A 20,413-nucleotide genomic window follows, 5' to 3' on the forward strand; every position below is an offset into this window, starting at 1 on the left:
TTCAAAGCTTGTAGTGATGTTTTTAATTCTGGTGGTACTGGTGGATTTCTGTGGGAGATTCAAGCATGTCTTTCCGTCATCACGTCACATCTGTACACATAAAGAAGGAGCCTCGACTAGTATAAGTTATATGGCGTGTGTGTGAGGATGTTGGAGGTGGAGATTTATAGCATTTTCTCACAGCACTTGATATAAATAAACTTATCTTATAAACTTATATAACTTAATTTGATGGCAGATCTAGAAAGGTTCGAACGACAATCACCAGTAGACGTTCTCGCGCATGCGTCGTGGAAATCTCTTGAAGTCTCGTCTCAGGCCCAGAAGGAAGAAAAAGAATAGTCGAATAAAGTCGCTATTTTTGTTTTATTTCCGCACAAAAAGTATTTTCGTCGCTTGATAAACTTCTACTTGAGCCACTGTAGTCACATGGAATATTTAAACATTTTCTTCAATGACTCTCTAGGCCAGTGTTTCCCAACCCTGTTCCTGGCGGTACACCAACACTGCGTGTTTTCTTTGTCTCCCTAATCAAACACACCCGATTCAACCCATCAGCTCATTAACCCACCTGATTATGAGCAGCTCATTAACCCACCTGATTATGAGCTGATGGGTTGAATCAGGTGTGTTTGATAAGGGAGACAAAGGAGACAAAGAATACACGCAGTGTTGGTGTGCCGCCAGGAACAGGGTTGGGAAACACTGCTCTAGGCCATCAAGTTTCAATCCTTTAGGAGCCGATGTAGCAGTGATCCACCTCTCAAATTTAATCAAAAATATCTTCATTTGTGTTCCGAAGACGACCAAAGCACTTACGGGGTTGGTACAGCATGGGGGTGAGTAATTAATGACTTAATTTTCATTTTTGGGTGAACTAACCCTTGAAGTTGGTATTTTAGTCACTGGCTTGCATAAACAGTATTGTATGATTGTGAGAGAAAGATTACCAGTCTGAACTTGAACAATTAGGATAACGTTACACACAGGTTACACATCAGAAATTGTTGCTGGGTAGGGCGATCGATTTATTTTCAGACGTTCATCGAGGCCAGCTCTGTATTGGCCCAAGCTGAGGAAAGAGTCGCCGGTGAAATGTTTGGACCATACAAAACTTTGGGAAGTTGTGTTGGCAAATTTCAAGAGAAAATAAAATTAACCCATTGTTTCTTCAGAGGCTCGGATGAAGGAACTAAACAATACTTTTGTGTTCATTTGTACATCCAAAAACTGATCAACTCCCACGCTTCGCTCGTTTGCAAGCCATTATATCTCTTGAGGAAAAACTCAAATCGCCTTCGTAATTCCTAGCTCATTTTCTCATGGGCGAGCCAAATTCTCTGGGTGGGCAAAGCAGAGAAAGGGGAGGTTACCTTTCCTCCGTATGACGTCATACGGAGGAGTTTCAAGATCAGCCCGTCTGAGCTTTCATTTTCTCAAAGGCAGAGAAAGATATCCAAAGCTCAGTTACACCGATTGAAATTTCTAGCCACTGGGGGACCATATACAGGCTAGGGGAACTCATATTAATCTTAAAAAACCTCCGAAAATTAAAATTTCATGTCAGGGAACCTTTAAGAGTTCAGCATATCGTGATTTGATACTGACGAAATATGTCAGCAAGTGACGTCACTAAAGGAGAGAAGGTACACAGCTCTGGTACACACCTTACAAATGAACAGGAAGTGATTCATACCTATTATGGCATGTCTTGTATCTTTCATATAAGCGACTGTGCTGGCCATTTTAAAGGGATAGTTCACCCAAAAATGAAAACTCTGTCATCATTAACACCCTTAGGTTGTTCCAAACGAAATGATGACAGAATTTTCATTTTTAAGTGAACTATCCCTTTTTTTAGGATTGAACTTGACTGAGACTATGACTGTAGTGTTGTGTGTTTCTGACAGCATATTACATGACAAAACAGGATTAAGAAAATATTTTCTTTTATTATAAGTCTGGAAAAAGTGCACTGAATAATAATTTAGAGCTGATTTTTTTTTCCCCTTTGGTCAACCATATGAACATAATGATCATAAATATGAAAAAGCATCCTTCCTACTGCAATCATCTTCCTCTTTCATTCCACTGATATAAATTATACACACACGCTCATCTCAATAAATTACAATAACTCTTATGGTTTAAATAAATAGGCTTTCCAAACACAAGACAAAAATCTGTGCTGGCATTAACTGTCCAAAATCCAACAAACTGGATTACAAAAAAAGAGGAGCTGTTCTTCTCCAGAACTGATACATTGTAACAATGTATGTTGTTGTAATGTAACTCCGTCCTTATGTCGATTGTGTTTTCAGGTTGCTCTTCTGAGTAAACTCTGCTGTCGTTGAACGCCGGTGCTGTAAAGTTTGTTTGCTCGTTTCTCAAAAGCGTTGACCATCTGTTTGACCACCTCGTCGAAAAATACTGTCGCTAATTTTGAGTGGAGCAGAGATTTGAACTCAAATGACACCTAGAGATGGAAACAGATTTTTGAACAAATTAGCACAATTTGCAAAAATTACTTGATGTAATTGTATGATTTGAAATAGCATGCTTTTTTATTTACTTTATTCAACAAGGGCTTTGCATTATTGTCATTAAGATATTTTGAATTAGTTATTATCTTTATGTAACTGTCGTGGGCCAGTAAAAGCTGTTCGTATAACCCTTACTTCCCTGACCTCAAGATTAAGGTTAAATTTTAGGATTTTGTTATTTTTGTTTTGTTCATTTTCTTATTGAATTTTTTCTTTCAGTTTTAGTAACACATTTTTTTTTTTATAGTTTTAGTTTGTATAAAACATAATAGTCCTGCTTTGTACTGATGCTAACATTCATTCAGTTTTGATTCTCTTTCAATGGGTCCTCTTCTAATCTCCCAAATCCCTGTCGCTTTCCTGTGATGTCCATTTCACCACGTCTAATCCGGTGACATTTAGGTCATATAATTCCCTCTAGCACTTGGATGGTTATCATGCCTGTCTTCGTTACTGGCTATTTAAGGAGAACCGGAAAGGCAACCCACATGTGGTAAAAAAAGCCACTGATCTGGTCTAATCCTTCTGCTCACTTTCTGTTCACAACAGGAATTATTGGATTAAACCACCAAAGAGGAGGAACTGGAGTAAAGGAATTGTCAAACCGATGAATGTAGATTGTAACGGTGTGTTTTTGCCAGTTGCACTACTTACAAAGAACTCCACATTGCATGATTTGGCTTGGCCTGCAGCTCCAGGAGTGAATCGCCACAATGTCTCAAGGTGATTGAAGAGTGTCCCGTCTGTACACAGAGCCTGAAACACATGTACACACTTCAGACAGTCGGCCCCAGACAGCTTAATTGGCCAATATGTAAGCTGATCCTATGATACATGGACATGAAGGCTTAAGACAGATTTACCCTTGTTAAATGAGTATCACTTAATCTAATGAAATCTAGTTCCAAATCACTACCTCTTTGTTAAAACAAGAAGGATGTCTTCCATTCACAATTGAAATGGCTTTCTAAATAGACTCACTCGGACTTGGTGGTTTGGGATGACTGTGACCTCAGAGGTGTAGCGTTCCACGATCGGGGGGAACCCGATTTCAAGTTGAGCTTGCATGTCCCCGTTCCGCCCCCTTGTGACCTTTGACTTCTTGCACCAAGGCACAAACTGCTGGTACTGGTCCACACTGGCAACAATGTTGTACATCTGCTCGGGTGAGTAACTGGAGGGAAAATGAACTAGCGTTACCAAGTTGAAGTTGGATTAAAAGTGACGATTTTCTGGTTTTATATATAGTGATGTGTAGTGTACGTACCCAATGCTTCGGCTCTCTAAGTACTCCATTCTCCGTGTTATGAGGGGAACTGATAAGTTAATGAAGCTCCGGGTGGGCACCACTTGAGAAGGAGCTGAAGGAGGAGGTAAACTCACCCGTCCTGCTGCTAAGATGCCACATGAGCTCAAATGTCTACAGAAGAAACAAACAGTTATTCACTTAACAAAATTAGAAAACATTGTCATATGTGTCTAAAGGTGTGCACCATGCAACTTGCATGTTGACAGGTTTGTTCTCTACAAATACCTTTTGACGCAGTGTTTTAAGAAATGTCTGTGTTGACCCGGTAAAATGACGAACATTCTGGTAAATACTATAGTAAAGAATAGACGATCAATGGTAACCTTGTTTCTCAGTTGCATTGCCTGGCACGCGGCCAGCAGCGCGCGCACTGGAACTGCATTATTCAAAAGATGAACGCGCTTCGCGATGTTTTGAACGATCTGAAAAATAAATCCTTCAGTTCTTTCAAAAGGCAAAATGTATATACTGGATGAAAGCTATGATATATTTACGATACAGCACCAGGAATATATAACAGAAATACTATCGTTTTTTTCTTCTGGTAGGCCTACACTTGGTACTTTTCCCTCACCGCACTTTCAGTTTCACCGTCTCGTGACTTCTCACTCCCCCGCGAGTTATTTTACAACAGTACTATAGCTACTCTTCTGCTTTGTTCAACATTCCCACTCACAATTGAGAACAATTTACAACATAGTCGCCCAATTCAACTGGTTTTCACCACGGCAACCATTTTAAATAAACACAAGATTATTTTTTTAAACTATGTTGTAACAAACTAAATGAATCTGGGCAATTTCCTGTTACATTAAGCGTTCTTCAGATATTTATTGATAATAAATAATTAAATTTTGTGTGTATATACATACAAAGTTTTTACATTGCAGTTAGTATTGTACAAGTTGAGTGATGGGCTTTTACCTGAGGGAGCAGCTGTTTCTCCTCATGACATCGCACGATTGTCTTTCCGACATCTCTAGGGTCCGGAGTAAAAGCGAAGTGGCCTTTTTTGCCATTTGTGCTATTCGAAGCTTGTGAAATTACTGAAACTATTCGAAAAGTGCTCTGCGCAATGCTAACTGTGTCGATGGCTGTATTAACAGGCGGCTCCGCTGTAACTGAACGAAAGTGGAGCGGTTTACTATAAAGGGCAGAGCTGTAGAGTGACGCATGAGAGGGGAGGAGTGGAGACTCCCGCAGGTACATGAAGTCATTCACCTTCAGGGGTTTCACTCTGGCGAGTCGGCTGTCTGGAACTGGCTTTGGGACAGTGGTTCTCAGACTTTTTGACTCTAAAGCCCTCAGTTGTTCACAACAACATTTGCCCTCATGACATTTCGTTTGTTCATGATTTAGCCTACTAGATTAAAGATAAAGATGTTTAAAAATGTAACATTTTCTACACACTATTTTAGAGCTTAGTGTAACTAGAAAAAAAATATAGGCCTAATAAAATGTATAAAAATGCCCATGGAGTTATGAGATCTGGGAATTACACAATTAAAAATCAAACTCATAGTAGTAGACTAGTACTACAGGTTTTCCAAGACTATGTTAGAAACCAGATGTTGAGTGAGTGAACAAACAAAATTTTTCGATATGACTCGCCCAATATATTAAAAGGAAACCCTTGTGAAAAAGAAGTTTATTCAAGTGTGCTATTACTTCTTTTAAACTATATATACTTTTAAAAATAAGAAAGTATAGGCTACTTTCAGTCTACTTTTTATGTACTTCTCAGAAACTTTTTTTGTTTAAAATGTTGCCTTTATTTATGAAACTTGCCAACATTCAAGTTTTGATAAAAAAGTGAAGCTAATAAAATGTTTTTAAAATTAAAGTACATTTAAAGGTATTTTTCCAAATGTAAAAAATAACATTTGAACATAGTAGTATAGGCCTATAAAAATAGATCTAAAATAATATGTAAATAGTAAACTACAAGTATGATATTAAGTTCACTTAAAGAAAACGCGTATAAAACTTTAACTTCATGTAGTATACCTCAAAGTGTACTTTCATAAAATAAAATTTGCTACAAGTATTAAAATAGTAAACTATTAGTATACCCATAAGTTGACTTTCAGTACAAATGAGAAACATAATTATGAACTAGTTGTGCACTTAATGTTTATTTATTTATTTATTCATTTATTTGACAGGGCAGTGTACATTGATTAGAATTGCTGCAAATGCACCAGAATTAGCCAAAATGCATACAAGGCTAAAATAGTACAAAAGTTAAAAGTTTACTAGTAGATATTGACATTTTATACTTGCATAATTATAATTAAAAATATACTTGAACGTTACTTATAAAACGGTTAGTTCGAATCCTTGATTCTGATTGGTCAAGAGCTGTGCTTTATTCACGATAAAAAACACGGCTATGACCGCTTCACCCAACGGTTCTATTGATCGCTGCGCAACACTGCGGTTCCATGTTGTTTTTATTTGAGCTTTCATGCATTTTACACATTGGAAAGTTGTTGCTGTTTTAATCTCAGGGACTATTTTTTCTAGCGGAAGGAAGGCTTTTAGTGATTTTACTTCAAGAAAGTTGCACTAATACATTGTTTCTTACTGTGTGGCAACCATTTTATAAAAGCAATAAGGATACAGCACAGCCTCTCGTATCTTATTGCTTACTTAAGTATACTTCATAAAAAGAACATGAAGTATACTTCTTTTTCATTGGGGAAGGCAATCATAGTTTCCAATTCTTGCTGACTTTAAATAATTTTAAGTCGTCTTGAGGCCCCTTTGGAAGTTTGCTGTTTGAGAATCACTGCTTTATGGCGAGCGGAGAACAAATGGCATCCTACAACAACAGTCTCCTTTCCCCAGAATTGTTTTTGTTGCGTTTCATAAGTAAATACTTGACAAAATGTGACTTGCCCTGAACATTAAATTAAATGATTTTAATTTTTTGTATGTGATATTTTCCATCAAATATGTTTTACAGAGAACATGGGCCATAACCTGTCTAGAACAGAGGCAACAGGATCTAAATGACTGGAGGGGAGGAATCATGCACTTCTGCCTCAGCCTGACCCATCATGTCATTAACCCATGAAGTGGAACAGAAATAATCCTGATAAAGCAGATTCAGTTAGTCGCCGTCTTTGGAATTAAGGTAACGTCACAGAAAGGCTTAAATGTTAACTTTTCAGTTGGTACAGGATTGCAAAGTGCAACTGATTTGTGTTGTGTAATAACTAGAACGTCAGACATGACGTTGCAAGAATGATCTTGATGTAGAGAATTTGGTCTCTCAGAGTCAGATCAGAGTCCACAATTTCAGATGAGTTGGCGCTGTGGTACACATGGCAAAGACAGTCAGTGATATTTGTACTTAATCAATGGCGAGAGGAACAGTGTGTGCATGTGATAGAAAGAGTTAGTACTGAATGCTTTATACACATAGTCATTATAACTATTGAAACTGAAATATATTATGACCTTAAACAAAAGGGTCATCCCTTGGATTTTTTTCAAACCCATGAACTATTCCCAACTATTCTCAATGGCTGATCCTTGCATTAAGTGGCTTAAGATGGTTATGTGACTGTCCCACCAAAACCGATCTCTCGTGTTAGATCTAATCCCATTCTACAGTCCCAGATCAGAGTCCCTAAGGAAGATTGGATATAGTTAGGATACTCTGGCATGGTAGTTTGCAAAGTATCACACAATGTTTTCATAACTGACTTCGCTTAGGTTAAGGTGCTATTTCAAATACTATCTATCTATCTATCTATCTATCTATCGATCTATCGATCTATCGATCTATCTATCTATCGATCTATCTATCTATCGATCTATCTATCTATCCATATATATTATATATATATATATATATATAAACAATGAAAATTTAGGTGAAAGGCTTCTGTGAGCCTGTGATATGTTGGGCATCAGTGACGTCTGCATGTGACGATCAAGATCAGTGTCCTTGAATGATACGCTCACATTATAGAGAAAAATATTGACCTTGCACAGACTCGCTGTTCTCTTATTCTAGTAAACAAAAGATGTGGAACACTAACGGTTTTAGGTGAGAGGAAAATACAGTGCTGAACTCTGTACAGAATTTCAACTCAAGGGCTAAGGCTTAGAGAAGAACACAGACTAGTAGACAAAATACCCAAATCTTTTATTTTCACTGGCACTCTTGTACATATCACCGTTATTCAGAGTAGTGATTCAAGCATAAAGTGCCAGCAGAAACACTTCAGTTTCAATTGAATGCTTAATATATCAAAACTTTTAAATTGTAAATTTACTGTTTTTTGTATAGTTGAGGGCTTTATAAAAAATGAGTACAGGATGTATTAGGATCATATCTTTGGATCTGGATCAGGTGCAGAGAAGATGAGTTTGCTCATTGCCCGGATGTACTGAGAGCCATCCATGGAGGTGAGTTTCAGGCTGCTCATGGGTAGTAGGGCTCTGTTAGTGTAATATCTGAGGAATGGAGTTGGTGCTTCAATTGCCTCCAGATATACCTAAATGTAGAATTAAGAGCAGGATGGAATATGTTAAAATAGTCATGGCAATATATTTGTATAGAATATCTCATAAAACAATGTGTAAATAGCTAATATATAGGATAAAATGGGGGAAGATACTCCCCAATTCACATTTACTTTTAAATTGGGACATATTTAGATATAGCCTGTACATATCGATGATGCATCAGCCCGTGTGTTATTAAGGAAAATAAATGGAAACTATTTAGTTGTTATAGCACAAAATGCAAAATTAATCAAAAAGGCGGATTTTCCAGGAGATTTTCCAGACACAATATTAGATCAATAACCTCAAACCTGATTCGACAGACTAAATCTCAATTATGTTGATATTCAGATAAAATAATAATTATATGTATATTATTATTATTATTGTAAAAAGGGCCCCAAAGGATTTCAGTATATTTACTTTATTACTTTAAGATTAATATTATTATTGCATTTTTCCTCTTATTGCTAGGCCAATTGTTCATTACTTATAGACCTTTTTTTCTTAGTGTAAGCTTTGAAATGATAATAAAAATAATATTCAGGTGAGATTATAAAATAATTTAAACTCAAATCTATATTTATTTAGCTCTGTCAGTTCTTTTGACTGTCTAAATCCGACACGGTCCTTCACCCTCACTCAGAGGTTGACGGCTTTCTGCCAGTGCTGAATGTGGCACCTGTATGATGTCATCAGTATCCTGAGCCTCATTCTGGAACACAGACTGGCAGTGCTGCAGGTACTGATCATACAGGCTGCGTGTGTGCGCGTCAACCTCCAGCGCCTGATCGCTGGCCTCAGTCCTCTTCAGGTTCATCAGGAAGTCTGTGTTGACTGGTCCACATTCAATCAGGCTCACACTGCAGCACGGGAGATGGAATATATAGATGCCTAAGCCATTTATCTGAAGAATATTTTTAGGGAAAATGTTCTGTTTGGTTATACAAGCACATTGTATAGTTATTTACTCACTGGATATTGAAGTTCTGGAGTAGAATAGCCAGGCTCTCACAAGCGCCCTCTACTGCAAATTTGCTAGCACAGTAGACCTCATTGAATGGTAAACCTGAGTTGCAGACAGAGAACATAAATGGTGATTTAATTTATTTAACCCCATTCGCAAGTTCTAGGGTTGTTGCAAGCAAAAACATCTGACGGGATCTAAGCTTAAAACAAGAAAAAAGTATTTTCCTGATCATGTAAGAAAAATAAACACACCAAGAGAGATTCTCTGAAAATTATTTTACACAGTTTTGCTTCTTAGGAGGATGTTGCCTCCTTTGGCATGCTCTGTTGGGGTTTAAAATACAAATGTTCAGTAATATTATCACCTGCACTGACACTGTCAGATGTGAACAAAATTTGAACTGAAATCACCTGGATAATGACACCAACTTTGAAACCTTGATGCTGTTATTGAACTGAATTTTGCTGGACTTATATCTGAATTGAACTTGTTTCATAATTTATGAATTCTCCAACATTAGCAACATTGTGTCAAAGCAGCTTCACGGTAATAAACTGTTGGAAAACAACAATCTGTATTATACAAAGTGCTATATAAATAAACATGAAATTCAGAAATGGAAAAACAAAGGAAAATCACTTTTGCAATGACCCAGCAAACAAATTTAGGTTCTGGGAACGTTAGTTTTTGGTTCCCAGAACGTTCCTAGAACTTTCCCTTAAGGTTAAGGGAACGTTCCCGGAACATTCTCCTTGCGTTATAAAAATGGAACCTAAAAATAACCTACATGGAACGTTCCTATAATGTTCTTGTTTGGTTCCCAAAAAAAATAACCTCATGGGACCATTCGGGAACGTTTTGTTTTTGAAAAATCTCACTTTCTCCTATCTCCATCCCCACTCACCTTGTAGTCCTCCCATGCTGCCTGTCACAAGGATTCGTCCATGTCTCTTTCTCTTCATGTCCGGTAGGAAGGTCTGTATGGTGCGAAGTGTGCCCAGCAGATTGATGTCCAGGATTTCACGTATAGTGTCCAGCGAGTGAGCTTCCAGAGGGCCCATCAGACCTACACCTGCATTACAAACTAACACAAAGGTATTAGGAGGAAATCATTTATCCCAAAGAATTTGGTTAAAACATGGTTTAGGTTATATAAACCCCATGTAAGCACAGTGGATATAAAGAATGCCTATTCATGTGGACTTTTAACCTTAATCTTTCTAGACACCTTTTCCCTTTGAAAGGGCATAATGTCTTGCGTTCTCTTACCCAGTATGTCAATTCTGCCCTCTGTAACATTTCTTTTGGCATCGAGTATAGACTGCTGATCTGTCACATCCATCTGTAGAATGGCCATAGTGTCTTTATGCAGTCCTCTCACACTCTCCAACAGCCGTTGCTTCTTGTCCAGGTTCCGCATGGTAGCGTAAACTAAACATCAATAATCAATCGTACTTTTTTTAAATAATGATTGTAACTATATATAAAGCTCTCTTTCCACTAACGCTAACAGTCATTTTTAGACCTACTTGTCAGTATAAACTATAAGTAAATAGAACCACAGAAATGCGTTGTTTTATCAGTTACCTTTGTAGACTTTTGATGGATTTGATGCGAGATGCACAGCAAGACTGAGCCCAATCCCTGAAGAGCATCCAGTAATGAGAACAACTTTCTGCTCCATTTGTGCAATAAAACATCAGTCCGCAACACCAGAGATGAGCACTGCATTTGAAGTGGTCCGTTTAACTGCTTTGTCTCTGATTTAAATGTTTTAGCTTTCTCCGTTATCACAAGGACAGCTTGGTGTAAACATTCTGGTTTCACACTCTTTTTTTTTTTACTTTTGCTCAGCAGGTGCAACTTTGAATTGACACATACCCCTATATGTCCCCAGTTGGGGTAAGTATTGAATAACTTTTTTTAAATGTTAAATTTATGATGGGTTGGAATCAATCAATTATAGTTCTTAGATATTTCCAATCATACCATCAATGTATTAACCCTTTCATGCGTAAATTATATTAACCTTAGTTAGGATTTTTTTTTCCTATGTGCTTTTATTGCTCTTCGGACATGAAAAAAAAATAGCACAATTTTTCAGAGATTTTCAGATGGCCACTTGAGTGGACAGCATGCGTTTAGACATTAGATACTGTATTAAACAAATATAATACAGTAATAATATTGTGTGTATTTAACAGTCAATAAAATTATTTAAAATCATGTGAAAACTCAAATATAAACAAAAAATACAAATGTGAAATATTGCAAATGTAAGTTTACTTCATACAAGTTGAACTTTGCGTATCTTTGATATCAGAACATAAGGATGTGATTTCATCAGAGATCTCTATAGCCTGTCAAAGTGGAAATGTGCTCCAGTGTACCATAGTATGTCAATTTACCCTTCTTGTCTGATAATCTGATTATGTGAAGATTATCAAGCGATGGACACATTTCTAACATCAGGTGTTTTCAATCGCATTACTGGTAATGCATTACAAGTAACATGCATAACGCGATCAGATTACCTTTTTGATGTTACGAGTGAAGTAATGCATTTGTAACGTGCATCAGATATTTTTAATGATCAGATTTTTAATGGTGTTTGGTAATAGCTAAATCAATATTTTTACTTATTCATTTATTCAAATCCTTTTTCATAAAGGGAAATTTTCTTGGTGATTTTGACAGCTAAAGATAGATAAAAGAGAAATTAACAGCAATGTAAAAAAGGATTTTTTTGAAGTTGTAAATAAAATTGGAGTAGTAAATATTTTCAGGTTTTTTACAATTAATGTATTGTGTTACTTGCTGTTTCTCTAATAGACTGTCACATTTCTGAGTAAAAATTGTTTTGCTTTATTTTTTTTAACTGGAAATTAACTGTTGATCATCTGTGTGTGTCTGGCTGTTGCATGATGTCATACTTGTCTGTGAAAATACTTTATTTTTTTAAAAAAAGTTTATTTTTGGCACATTCTACTTAATATTTTCATTAACATGATTTGTCTTGCAGTCTAGTTTAGGGTGAGATTAATAAATTTTTTACCTTCATAACAAAACAACAACATTTCTTCATTATATCTTCACAATATATTAAAACTCTTACAGTTCTGTACCAGGAACACAAAACACAAAGTTCAGTAAATTGTTTGAAATCTGTTGCACCTTAAAAAGTAGAATGAAGGGTCAAACTGAGTAGCGGGTGAGTGAGTAACAGTCAAACTCAGCTGAACTTGTATTAACAAATTAAAAAAAAGTGCATCATGTTTTATATGATCATTTCATATGGTAGCAAGCCTGTTTGAGAAGAGTGTAAAAAAGAGTGCACTTCACTTTACTAAACCACATGACTAACCTTTTAATGAGAAAACATTTCATATTTAATAAAAAAATGAACAATGTTCATTGTCCATTAAAGATAATCATGCTTGTATTATTCACATCGTAAGAGTCTATATACAAATATATACAAATTGAGTACATAAAATACAGTGGTTTATGGTTCATACATAACAAAACAGGACTGTTAGAGCAGCAATATCATTTTAAAAATCCTTGCTCAAAGTTTAAGAGAGTTCTTCTAACTGACACATGACATTAGTCCATAACTTTAATCCACCTCTTCAATAGTTGGTCCCTGGGAAGCGGCCCCACGTGCCTGTGCTCCACAGCCTCCAGCTGGCATCCCTCCCTGATAAAGCTTAGTGATGATTGGGTTGCAGACTTTCTCCAGCTCCTTCAGCTGATGTTCATACTCCTCCTTATCAGCCAGCTGGTTGTTCTCTAGCCAACTGATGGTGGCGTTGCATTTCTCAATGACTTTCTTCTTGTCATCCTCGCTGATCTTGCCTTTCAGGTTCTCATCTTCCACACTGCTCTTCATGTTGAAGGCGTAAGACTCCAGGGAGTTTTTGGCAGCAATCTTCTCTCTTTGCTGATCATCTTCAGCTTTGTACTTGTCTGCGTCCTGCACCATTCTCTCGATCTCCTCTTTGCTCAGTCTGCCTTTGTCATTGGTGATGGTGATCTTGTTCTCTTTTCCAGTGCTTTTGTCCACCGCTGACACATTCAGGATTCCATTGGCGTCAATGTCAAAGGTCACTTCAATCTGCGGGACTCCACGTGGTGCAGGTGGAATTCCTGTGAGCTCAAATTTACCCAGCAGGTTGTTGTCTTTTGTCATGGCCCTCTCTCCCTCATACACCTGGATCAGGACACCGGGCTGGTTGTCTGAGTAGGTGGTGAAGGTCTGGGTCTGTTTGGTGGGGATGGTGGTGTTGCGTTTGATGAGGGCTGTCATGACTCCACCTGCAGTCTCGATGCCCAAAGACAGTGGCGCAACATCCAGCAGCAGCAGGTCCTGGACATTTCCAGATGTGTCACCCATGAGGATGGCGGCTTGCACCGCTGCACCGTAAGCCACTGCCTCATCTGGGTTGATGCTCTTGTTCAAGTCCCTGCCGTTGAAGAAATCCTGCAGGAGCTTCTGGATCTTTGGGATTCTTGTTGATCCACCAACCAGGACGACGTCATGAATCTGAGACTTGTCCATCTTGGCGTCTCTCAGGGCTTTCTCCACAGGCTCAAGTGTTCCCCTGAAGAGGTCTGAGCACATCTCTTCAAAGCGTGCTCTGGTGATGGACGTGTAGAAGTCGATGCCCTCGTACAGCGAGTCGATCTCAATGCTGGCCTGAGAGCTGGAGGAGAGGGTTCTCTTGGCTCGCTCGCACGCTGTCCGCAGCCTCCTCAGTGCCCTCTTGTTCTGACTGATGTCCTTTTTGTGTTTCCTCTTGAATTCTTCTACAAAGTGATTCACCATGCGGTTGTCAAAGTCCTCGCCACCCAGATGAGTGTCTCCGGCTGTGGCTTTCACCTCAAAGATGCCATCTTCAATGGTCAGGATGGACACGTCAAAGGTGCCTCCACCCAGGTCAAAGATCAGGACGTTGCGTTCTGCTCCTTTGCCTTTGTCAAGGCCGTAGGCGATGGCTGCAGCTGTGGGCTCGTTGATGATTCTGAGGACATTGAGCCCAGCGATCACTCCAGCGTCTTTAGTGGCTTGCCTCTGCGAGTCATTGAAATAGGCAGGAACTGTGATAACTGCATTTGTCACCTTCTGCCCCAGATAAGCTTCAGCAATCTCCTTCATCTTCACCAGGACCATGGAGGAAATTTCTTCAGGATTAAACGTCTTGTTTTCTCCTTTGTATTCGACTTGAACCTTTGGCTTTCCGCTATCACTGATGACTTGGAAGGACCAGTGCTTCATGTCAGACTGCACTACTGGGTCATCAAACTTCCTGCCAATCAGCCTCTTGGCATCAAACACGGTGTTGTTGGGGTTCATGGCCACCTGGTTTTTAGCAGCATCTCCAATGAGCCTCTCAGTGTCAGTGAAGGCAACATAGCTGGGTGTTGTTCTGTTCCCCTGGTCATTGGCGATGATCTCCACTTTTCCATGCTGAAACACCCCCACACAGGAGTAGGTGGTGCCCAGGTCAATTCCAATGGCTACTCCTTTTGCTGATGACATGTTTGGGTTCTAGTAAAATCTAGTAAAACACAAAAGAAGAACAACAATCTTTGTTTTAAATGTATACAAATTGTTGTGCAAAGAAAATAGATCTTGTGCTCATACAGTATAATAGTTACAAAAAGTTTTTTTTTTAAAGCAAAAAACAGTGCAGTTGCATAAACTGCTTAAACTAGTCTTACAAATTAGTCATCTAAATTTCTTTTTTAAGACTGGACCACGTTTTTTTAAGTTACATAAAATGGCAGATCAGTCTAATATGAATTCAAAATTCAATTAAATCTAGGTAAACTGCAAGTTGGTCAGACTTCTATACAGTCTTAAAGGTGGATAAGTTTATGCAACTAGTCCCCTGCTTTTTTCAGGAGAATATAGACTGGTTGCATGTAATAAGATAGTAATATACAAATCCAATATTGAAACATAATAAATTAATGTACATAAGTAGATTCATGAATAAATGCACGAGTAATAGGCTATACTACACAATGCATGTAAATGTAGACTTACCGTAGTAGAGTGATTCTTCAATATTAATTAATTTACACCTCGTCGCGGGAAAAAGTCAATTCAGACTGGGGTTTTATCGCTTGCTTCTGAGTTCGCTCTTCTGATGAATTTCGATTTCTGCCATCCATCCGCTCTTTAAATACACCACAGCTCGCACCCGGTCAAACTCTATACGTTTCTAGAAAAGTCCAGTGAATCGGACCAATCAAAACACAGAAAGCGGGTGCGTCACGTTAGCTGTCATTCTGGCAACTGTTTCTGGACGCTTCCAGAATTGTGCTGTGAAATTTCGCCGAACGGAAAAGGAAATGCAAATGAATTTCAATGAACTATAAAAATATGTCTTAAGCTATCATAGTTGAGTGCTTGATAATTACGTGAAATATGAAAATGTGGCGTTTCTAGTCTGGTCGCTTTATAGACCAAAAAATAAAACGCATTAGCCGGTCGCCCTAAAGTTATTCTAAAACAAGTATTTTATATAAGAGCATAGTGCTGTTAGCTGTTAAATGGTTTAAGTTTGTAAATCGCGTAATGATTGCGGAGCCTGATGAGTCATGTTAATGATAGTTAAACATCGAGTAAACAATATCACTCCAAATTGATCTTGTTGTACAAGTTGGTTTTATGTAGGCTACTACATCAGTTTCTAAACTAAATGTCAAGTTATTTGAATAAAACATCTTGTGTTCACTAATTAACCTATTCCAGTTTTGAGTAGCCTAAAGCTTTAAGCATTCCCCCCAGGGCAACACGATTGTTATAATAAAACATCAGACATAGGCTATGTTAATGATGGAATAAATAATGTGTATAAAGATCTTGACATATTGTCTCAATTTTACGCATTGGCTAGGCTAATTGTATTACCGTGTAGCCTAATTAACTAGTCTGAAATTCCAAATACAGCTTTAAACAATTGGAACATGCAGCTTTAGTTCGCTGATCCTCCCAGCTTGGTTTTATTTTGCCCTCTGATGCATTTATCCTTGCATTTAGCCTACATAAATTACTTTAGTAGCTTAATTAGATGAACTATGCGTTTGCCATAAATTCAAGTGAAATGAGTGAAAAACGACGCCCTTGGTGCAACAGTGACATCTGTTGACAATAGAGCAGAATTACTACGTGCCACAAAGTCACCAATGTTCCAGAATCATCCCCGCAGTCTTACAGAAATGTAAAACGTATGGTAGGCTACATACAAAGAAATACAAGTAGTGAAAAGCACATATCCCACAAAAATACTTCTGATGTAATCAATTAGTTTGCCTAGACCAAGACATATTCTATGAGACTTTTTGTTTCAATGTAAGTTATTTGATCGTTATCATTGGCATATTTTATTGGCAGTTTAATTAAACATCGATTTTAGTTCACACATATAACATTATTGGTTATTTCTAATTACATTATTTATATTACAAAACTTAAAAATTTTTAATGGCATAATTGAAACAAAAGTTTCTACATGAGTACCATGTAATCAAAGCGTGTTATTTGTACATTACTGCATTTCCGTACTGACTTATAAGTATAAACAGTAAAAACTATTCAGCGTTTACGAGATCACTAAAATGTAAGACTGGTACCAACCTATACTGTCTATGGTCCAAATAATATCACAGAACACTCCAGAAATAGCTAGAGCAGGACCTGATGATGCAGCGTACTGGGTGGAGCCATTCCGCTTGGGCTGGTTTTTGATTGGTCGAACTCGCTGGCGCTTTCGAGAAAATTCAACAGGGCTATGTAAGAGAATATAAAACAGGACTGTGGCAGTGCTTCGTTATAAACTTCGGGAATCGGGATATAGTTCGTTCGGAGCACATTAGAAAGAGCGACACAGCAAACGCGTGTCTTAGACAACGAGCCAGCACAATTACAGCCACAAAATATCTAAATCATAAAAGGTAAGCGGAAAATTAATTTTAAACTACCACTGTTCTTTTTCTATTGAGTTTATATATTTACGACATAAACTTGTAACGTTAAATGTACATCTAGCTTTATATCAGACATGAAATGCTTGCAGTAAATAGGCTAGCTAATGTTTTATTCTATACTCATCTGTATTATGAATGTCAACAAAAATAAGTGATGAAGAGCCACATAATGAATTAATAGCCTACTTAAGAATTGATTTACGTTTTAACAAATAATTATATTTGACTATGTATTATATTTAGTCCTATTATATAATAATAATATTGGTATTATAATTTTTCAAATCGTTGGTGTGAACACAATAAATGTACAAAAATAAAAATGATAAAGTTTTATAGCTGCATAATATTAATATTAATTACATGGTTAAAATGTAGTGGTTTTATGTGGTAATTTTTCCTATTTACTTTGCTTGTTAAAGACAGGTAGACTTTAAAAGAAACCAAACATGTCATCAGCAAAAGGAGTAGCCATTGGAATTGACCTGGGCACCACCTACTCCTGTGTGGGGGTGTTTCAGCATGGAAAAGTGGAGATCATCGCCAATGACCAGGGAAACAGAACAACACCCAGCTATGTTGCCTTCACTGACACTGAGAGGCTCATTGGAGATGCTGCTAAAAACCAGGTGGCCATGAACCCCAACAACACCGTGTTTGATGCCAAGAGGCTGATTGGCAGGAAGTTTGATGACCCAGTAGTGCAGTCTGACATGAAGCACTGGTCCTTCCAAGTCATCAGTGATAGCGGAAAGCCAAAGGTTCAAGTCGAATACAAAGGAGAAAACAAGACGTTTAATCCTGAAGAAATTTCCTCCATGGTCCTGGTGAAGATGAAGGAGATTGCTGAAGCTTATCTGGGGCAGAAGGTGACAAATGCAGTTATCACAGTTCCTGCCTATTTCAATGACTCGCAGAGGCAAGCCACTAAAGACGCTGGAGTGATCGCTGGGCTCAATGTCCTCAGAATCATCAACGAGCCCACAGCTGCAGCCATCGCCTACGGCCTTGACAAAGGCAAAGGAGCAGAACGCAACGTCCTGATCTTTGACCTGGGTGGAGGCACCTTTGACGTGTCCATCCTGACCATTGAAGATGGCATCTTTGAGGTGAAAGCCACAGCCGGAGACACTCATCTGGGTGGCGAGGACTTTGACAACCGCATGGTGAATCACTTTGTAGAAGAATTCAAGAGGAAACACAAAAAGGACATCAGTCAGAACAAGAGGGCACTGAGGAGGCTGCGGACAGCGTGTGAGCGAGCCAAGAGAACCCTCTCCTCCAGCTCTCAGGCCAGCATTGAGATCGACTCGCTGTACGAGGGCATCGACTTCTACACGTCCATCACCAGAGCACGCTTTGAAGAGATGTGCTCAGACCTCTTCAGGGGAACACTTGAGCCTGTGGAGAAAGCCCTGAGAGACGCCAAGATGGACAAGTCTCAGATTCATGACGTCGTCCTGGTTGGTGGATCAACAAGAATCCCAAAGATCCAGAAGCTCCTGCAGGATTTCTTCAACGGCAGGGACTTGAACAAGAGCATCAACCCAGATGAGGCAGTGGCTTACGGTGCAGCGGTGCAAGCCGCCATCCTCATGGGTGACACATCTGGAAATGTCCAGGACCTGCTGCTGCTGGATGTTGCGCCACTGTCTTTGGGCATCGAGACTGCAGGTGGAGTCATGACAGCCCTCATCAAACGCAACACCACCATCCCCACCAAACAGACCCAGACCTTCACCACCTACTCAGACAACCAGCCCGGTGTCCTGATCCAGGTGTATGAGGGAGAGAGGGCCATGACAAAAGACAACAACCTGCTGGGTAAATTTGAGCTCACAGGAATTCCACCTGCACCACGTGGAGTCCCGCAGATTGAAGTGACCTTTGACATTGACGCCAATGGAATCCTGAATGTGTCAGCGGTGGACAAAAGCACTGGAAAAGAGAACAAGATCACCATCACCAATGACAAGGGCAGACTGAGCAAAGAGGAGATCGAGAGAATGGTGCAGGACGCAGACAAGTACAAAGCTGAAGATGATCAGCAAAGAGAGAAGATTGCTGCCAAAAACTCCCTGGAGTCTTACGCCTTCAACATGAAGAGCAGTGTGGAAGATGAGAACCTGAAAGGCAAGATCAGCGAGGATGACAAGAAGAAAGTCATTGAGAAATGCAACGCCGCCATCAGTTGGCTAGAGAACAACCAGCTGGCTGATAAGGAGGAGTATGAACATCAGCTGAAGGAGCTGGAGAAAGTCTGCAACCCAATCATCACTAAGCTTTATCAGGGAGGGATGCCAGCTGGAGGCTGTGGAGCTCAGGCACGTGGCGGATCAGGGGCTGCTTCCCAGGGACCAACTATTGAAGAGGTGGATTAAAACACCTCATGAACTGAATGGTGCATTAAGGAACTGGTATAAATCTTTTCTTTTTGGTTCTTCCATTTTGTTTACAGGCGTTATTACATTTTACATGATTCCCCTAATGCTCACACCTTCTTTCAGTCCAAAAATGATATGTAAACCATCACTGCACGGTATTAGTTTACTCCATCTGCACTCGAAAACATTTTGCTACTAAAATGCTCTGCAACTTGACATTTAGTCAATATTTTTTTACTTCAAAAGTAAGCTTGAAATTTCTAAGAAGTGATTTTACATTATTTTTCATTCATGTTTTCTTACAGTTACATGTTGATAAATGTTGTGGAAAAACTATGTAAATAAAATGTTTCATATTTATTTCAAAAAGTGTTGTTTTTATGTACTCTAAATCTAAACAGTGACCAGTAGACCAAACAACCAGTAGATGGCATTCTCAAACAAGAGTCAGACAGGATCCATGTATTATGGACTATTTGACTACATATATTTACATATACATATAAATAAATGACTACAGGCCATAAAGACTGACTACTTAATACCACTAAAGACCCCCATATTATTACCAGAGCTGAAGGTGCAGATTCACTAATGACTTTGGGCTAAAATCTTTCTACACATTTATGCTGTCGTTCCTGACATAAGCAGTAGAGGTCAGTACATGCTGACTGTAAAACAGACCAAC

The 20,413-nt window shown here is 38.7% G+C and overlaps 4 protein-coding genes and 1 long non-coding RNA gene across 5 annotated transcripts; 2 read left to right on the forward strand and 3 right to left on the reverse strand.

Annotated features, from left to right (window-relative positions):
- Positions 1-1,932: 1,932 nt before the first annotated feature.
- On the reverse strand, positions 1,933-4,987 carry LOC120490131 (coenzyme Q-binding protein COQ10 homolog, mitochondrial). Its single transcript, XM_039687520.2, has 5 exons — positions 4,777-4,987; positions 3,811-3,963; positions 3,525-3,717; positions 3,198-3,299; positions 1,933-2,476 (listed from the first exon to the last, which is right to left on the reverse strand). Exons 1-5 carry the CDS (start codon positions 4,869-4,871, stop codon positions 2,318-2,320), a joined length of 702 nt encoding a protein of 233 aa, XP_039543454.2. The 5' UTR covers positions 4,872-4,987; the 3' UTR covers positions 1,933-2,317.
- Positions 4,988-6,818: 1,831 nt separating this feature from the next.
- On the forward strand, positions 6,819-11,244 carry LOC148982007 (uncharacterized). The gene is made up of 3 exons (XR_016155103.1): positions 6,819-6,991; positions 10,315-10,438; positions 11,198-11,244. It is a non-coding gene; the product is annotated as an uncharacterized LOC148982007 (long non-coding RNA).
- On the reverse strand, positions 8,010-11,208 carry hsd17b1 (hydroxysteroid (17-beta) dehydrogenase 1). Its single transcript, XM_039687519.2, has 6 exons — positions 10,931-11,208; positions 10,613-10,774; positions 10,248-10,427; positions 9,349-9,442; positions 9,056-9,236; positions 8,010-8,363 (listed from the first exon to the last, which is right to left on the reverse strand). Exons 1-6 carry the CDS (start codon positions 11,025-11,027, stop codon positions 8,196-8,198), a joined length of 882 nt encoding a protein of 293 aa, XP_039543453.2. The 5' UTR covers positions 11,028-11,208; the 3' UTR covers positions 8,010-8,195.
- A 1,253-nt stretch (positions 11,245-12,497) lies between the features above and the next one.
- On the reverse strand, positions 12,498-15,565 carry LOC120490127 (heat shock 70 kDa protein). The gene is made up of 2 exons (XM_039687517.2): positions 15,396-15,565; positions 12,498-14,904 (listed from the first exon to the last, which is right to left on the reverse strand). Exon 2 carries the CDS (start codon positions 14,883-14,885, stop codon positions 12,963-12,965), a length of 1,923 nt encoding a protein of 640 aa, XP_039543451.2. The 5' UTR covers positions 14,886-14,904; positions 15,396-15,565; the 3' UTR covers positions 12,498-12,962.
- A 1,583-nt stretch (positions 15,566-17,148) lies between these two features.
- LOC120490129 (heat shock 70 kDa protein) lies at positions 17,149-20,094 on the forward strand. The gene is made up of 2 exons (XM_039687518.2): positions 17,149-17,308; positions 17,764-20,094. The coding sequence occupies exon 2, from the start codon at positions 17,791-17,793 to the stop codon at positions 19,720-19,722; it is 1,932 nt and encodes a 643-aa protein (XP_039543452.1). The 5' UTR covers positions 17,149-17,308; positions 17,764-17,790; the 3' UTR covers positions 19,723-20,094.
- Positions 20,095-20,413: the final 319 nt, after the last annotated feature.

Source organism: Pimephales promelas, chromosome 3 (assembly GCF_988280905.1).
Source record: "Pimephales promelas chromosome 3, fPimPro1.hap1.1, whole genome shotgun sequence".
NCBI lineage: Eukaryota > Metazoa > Chordata > Actinopteri > Cypriniformes > Leuciscidae > Pimephales > Pimephales promelas.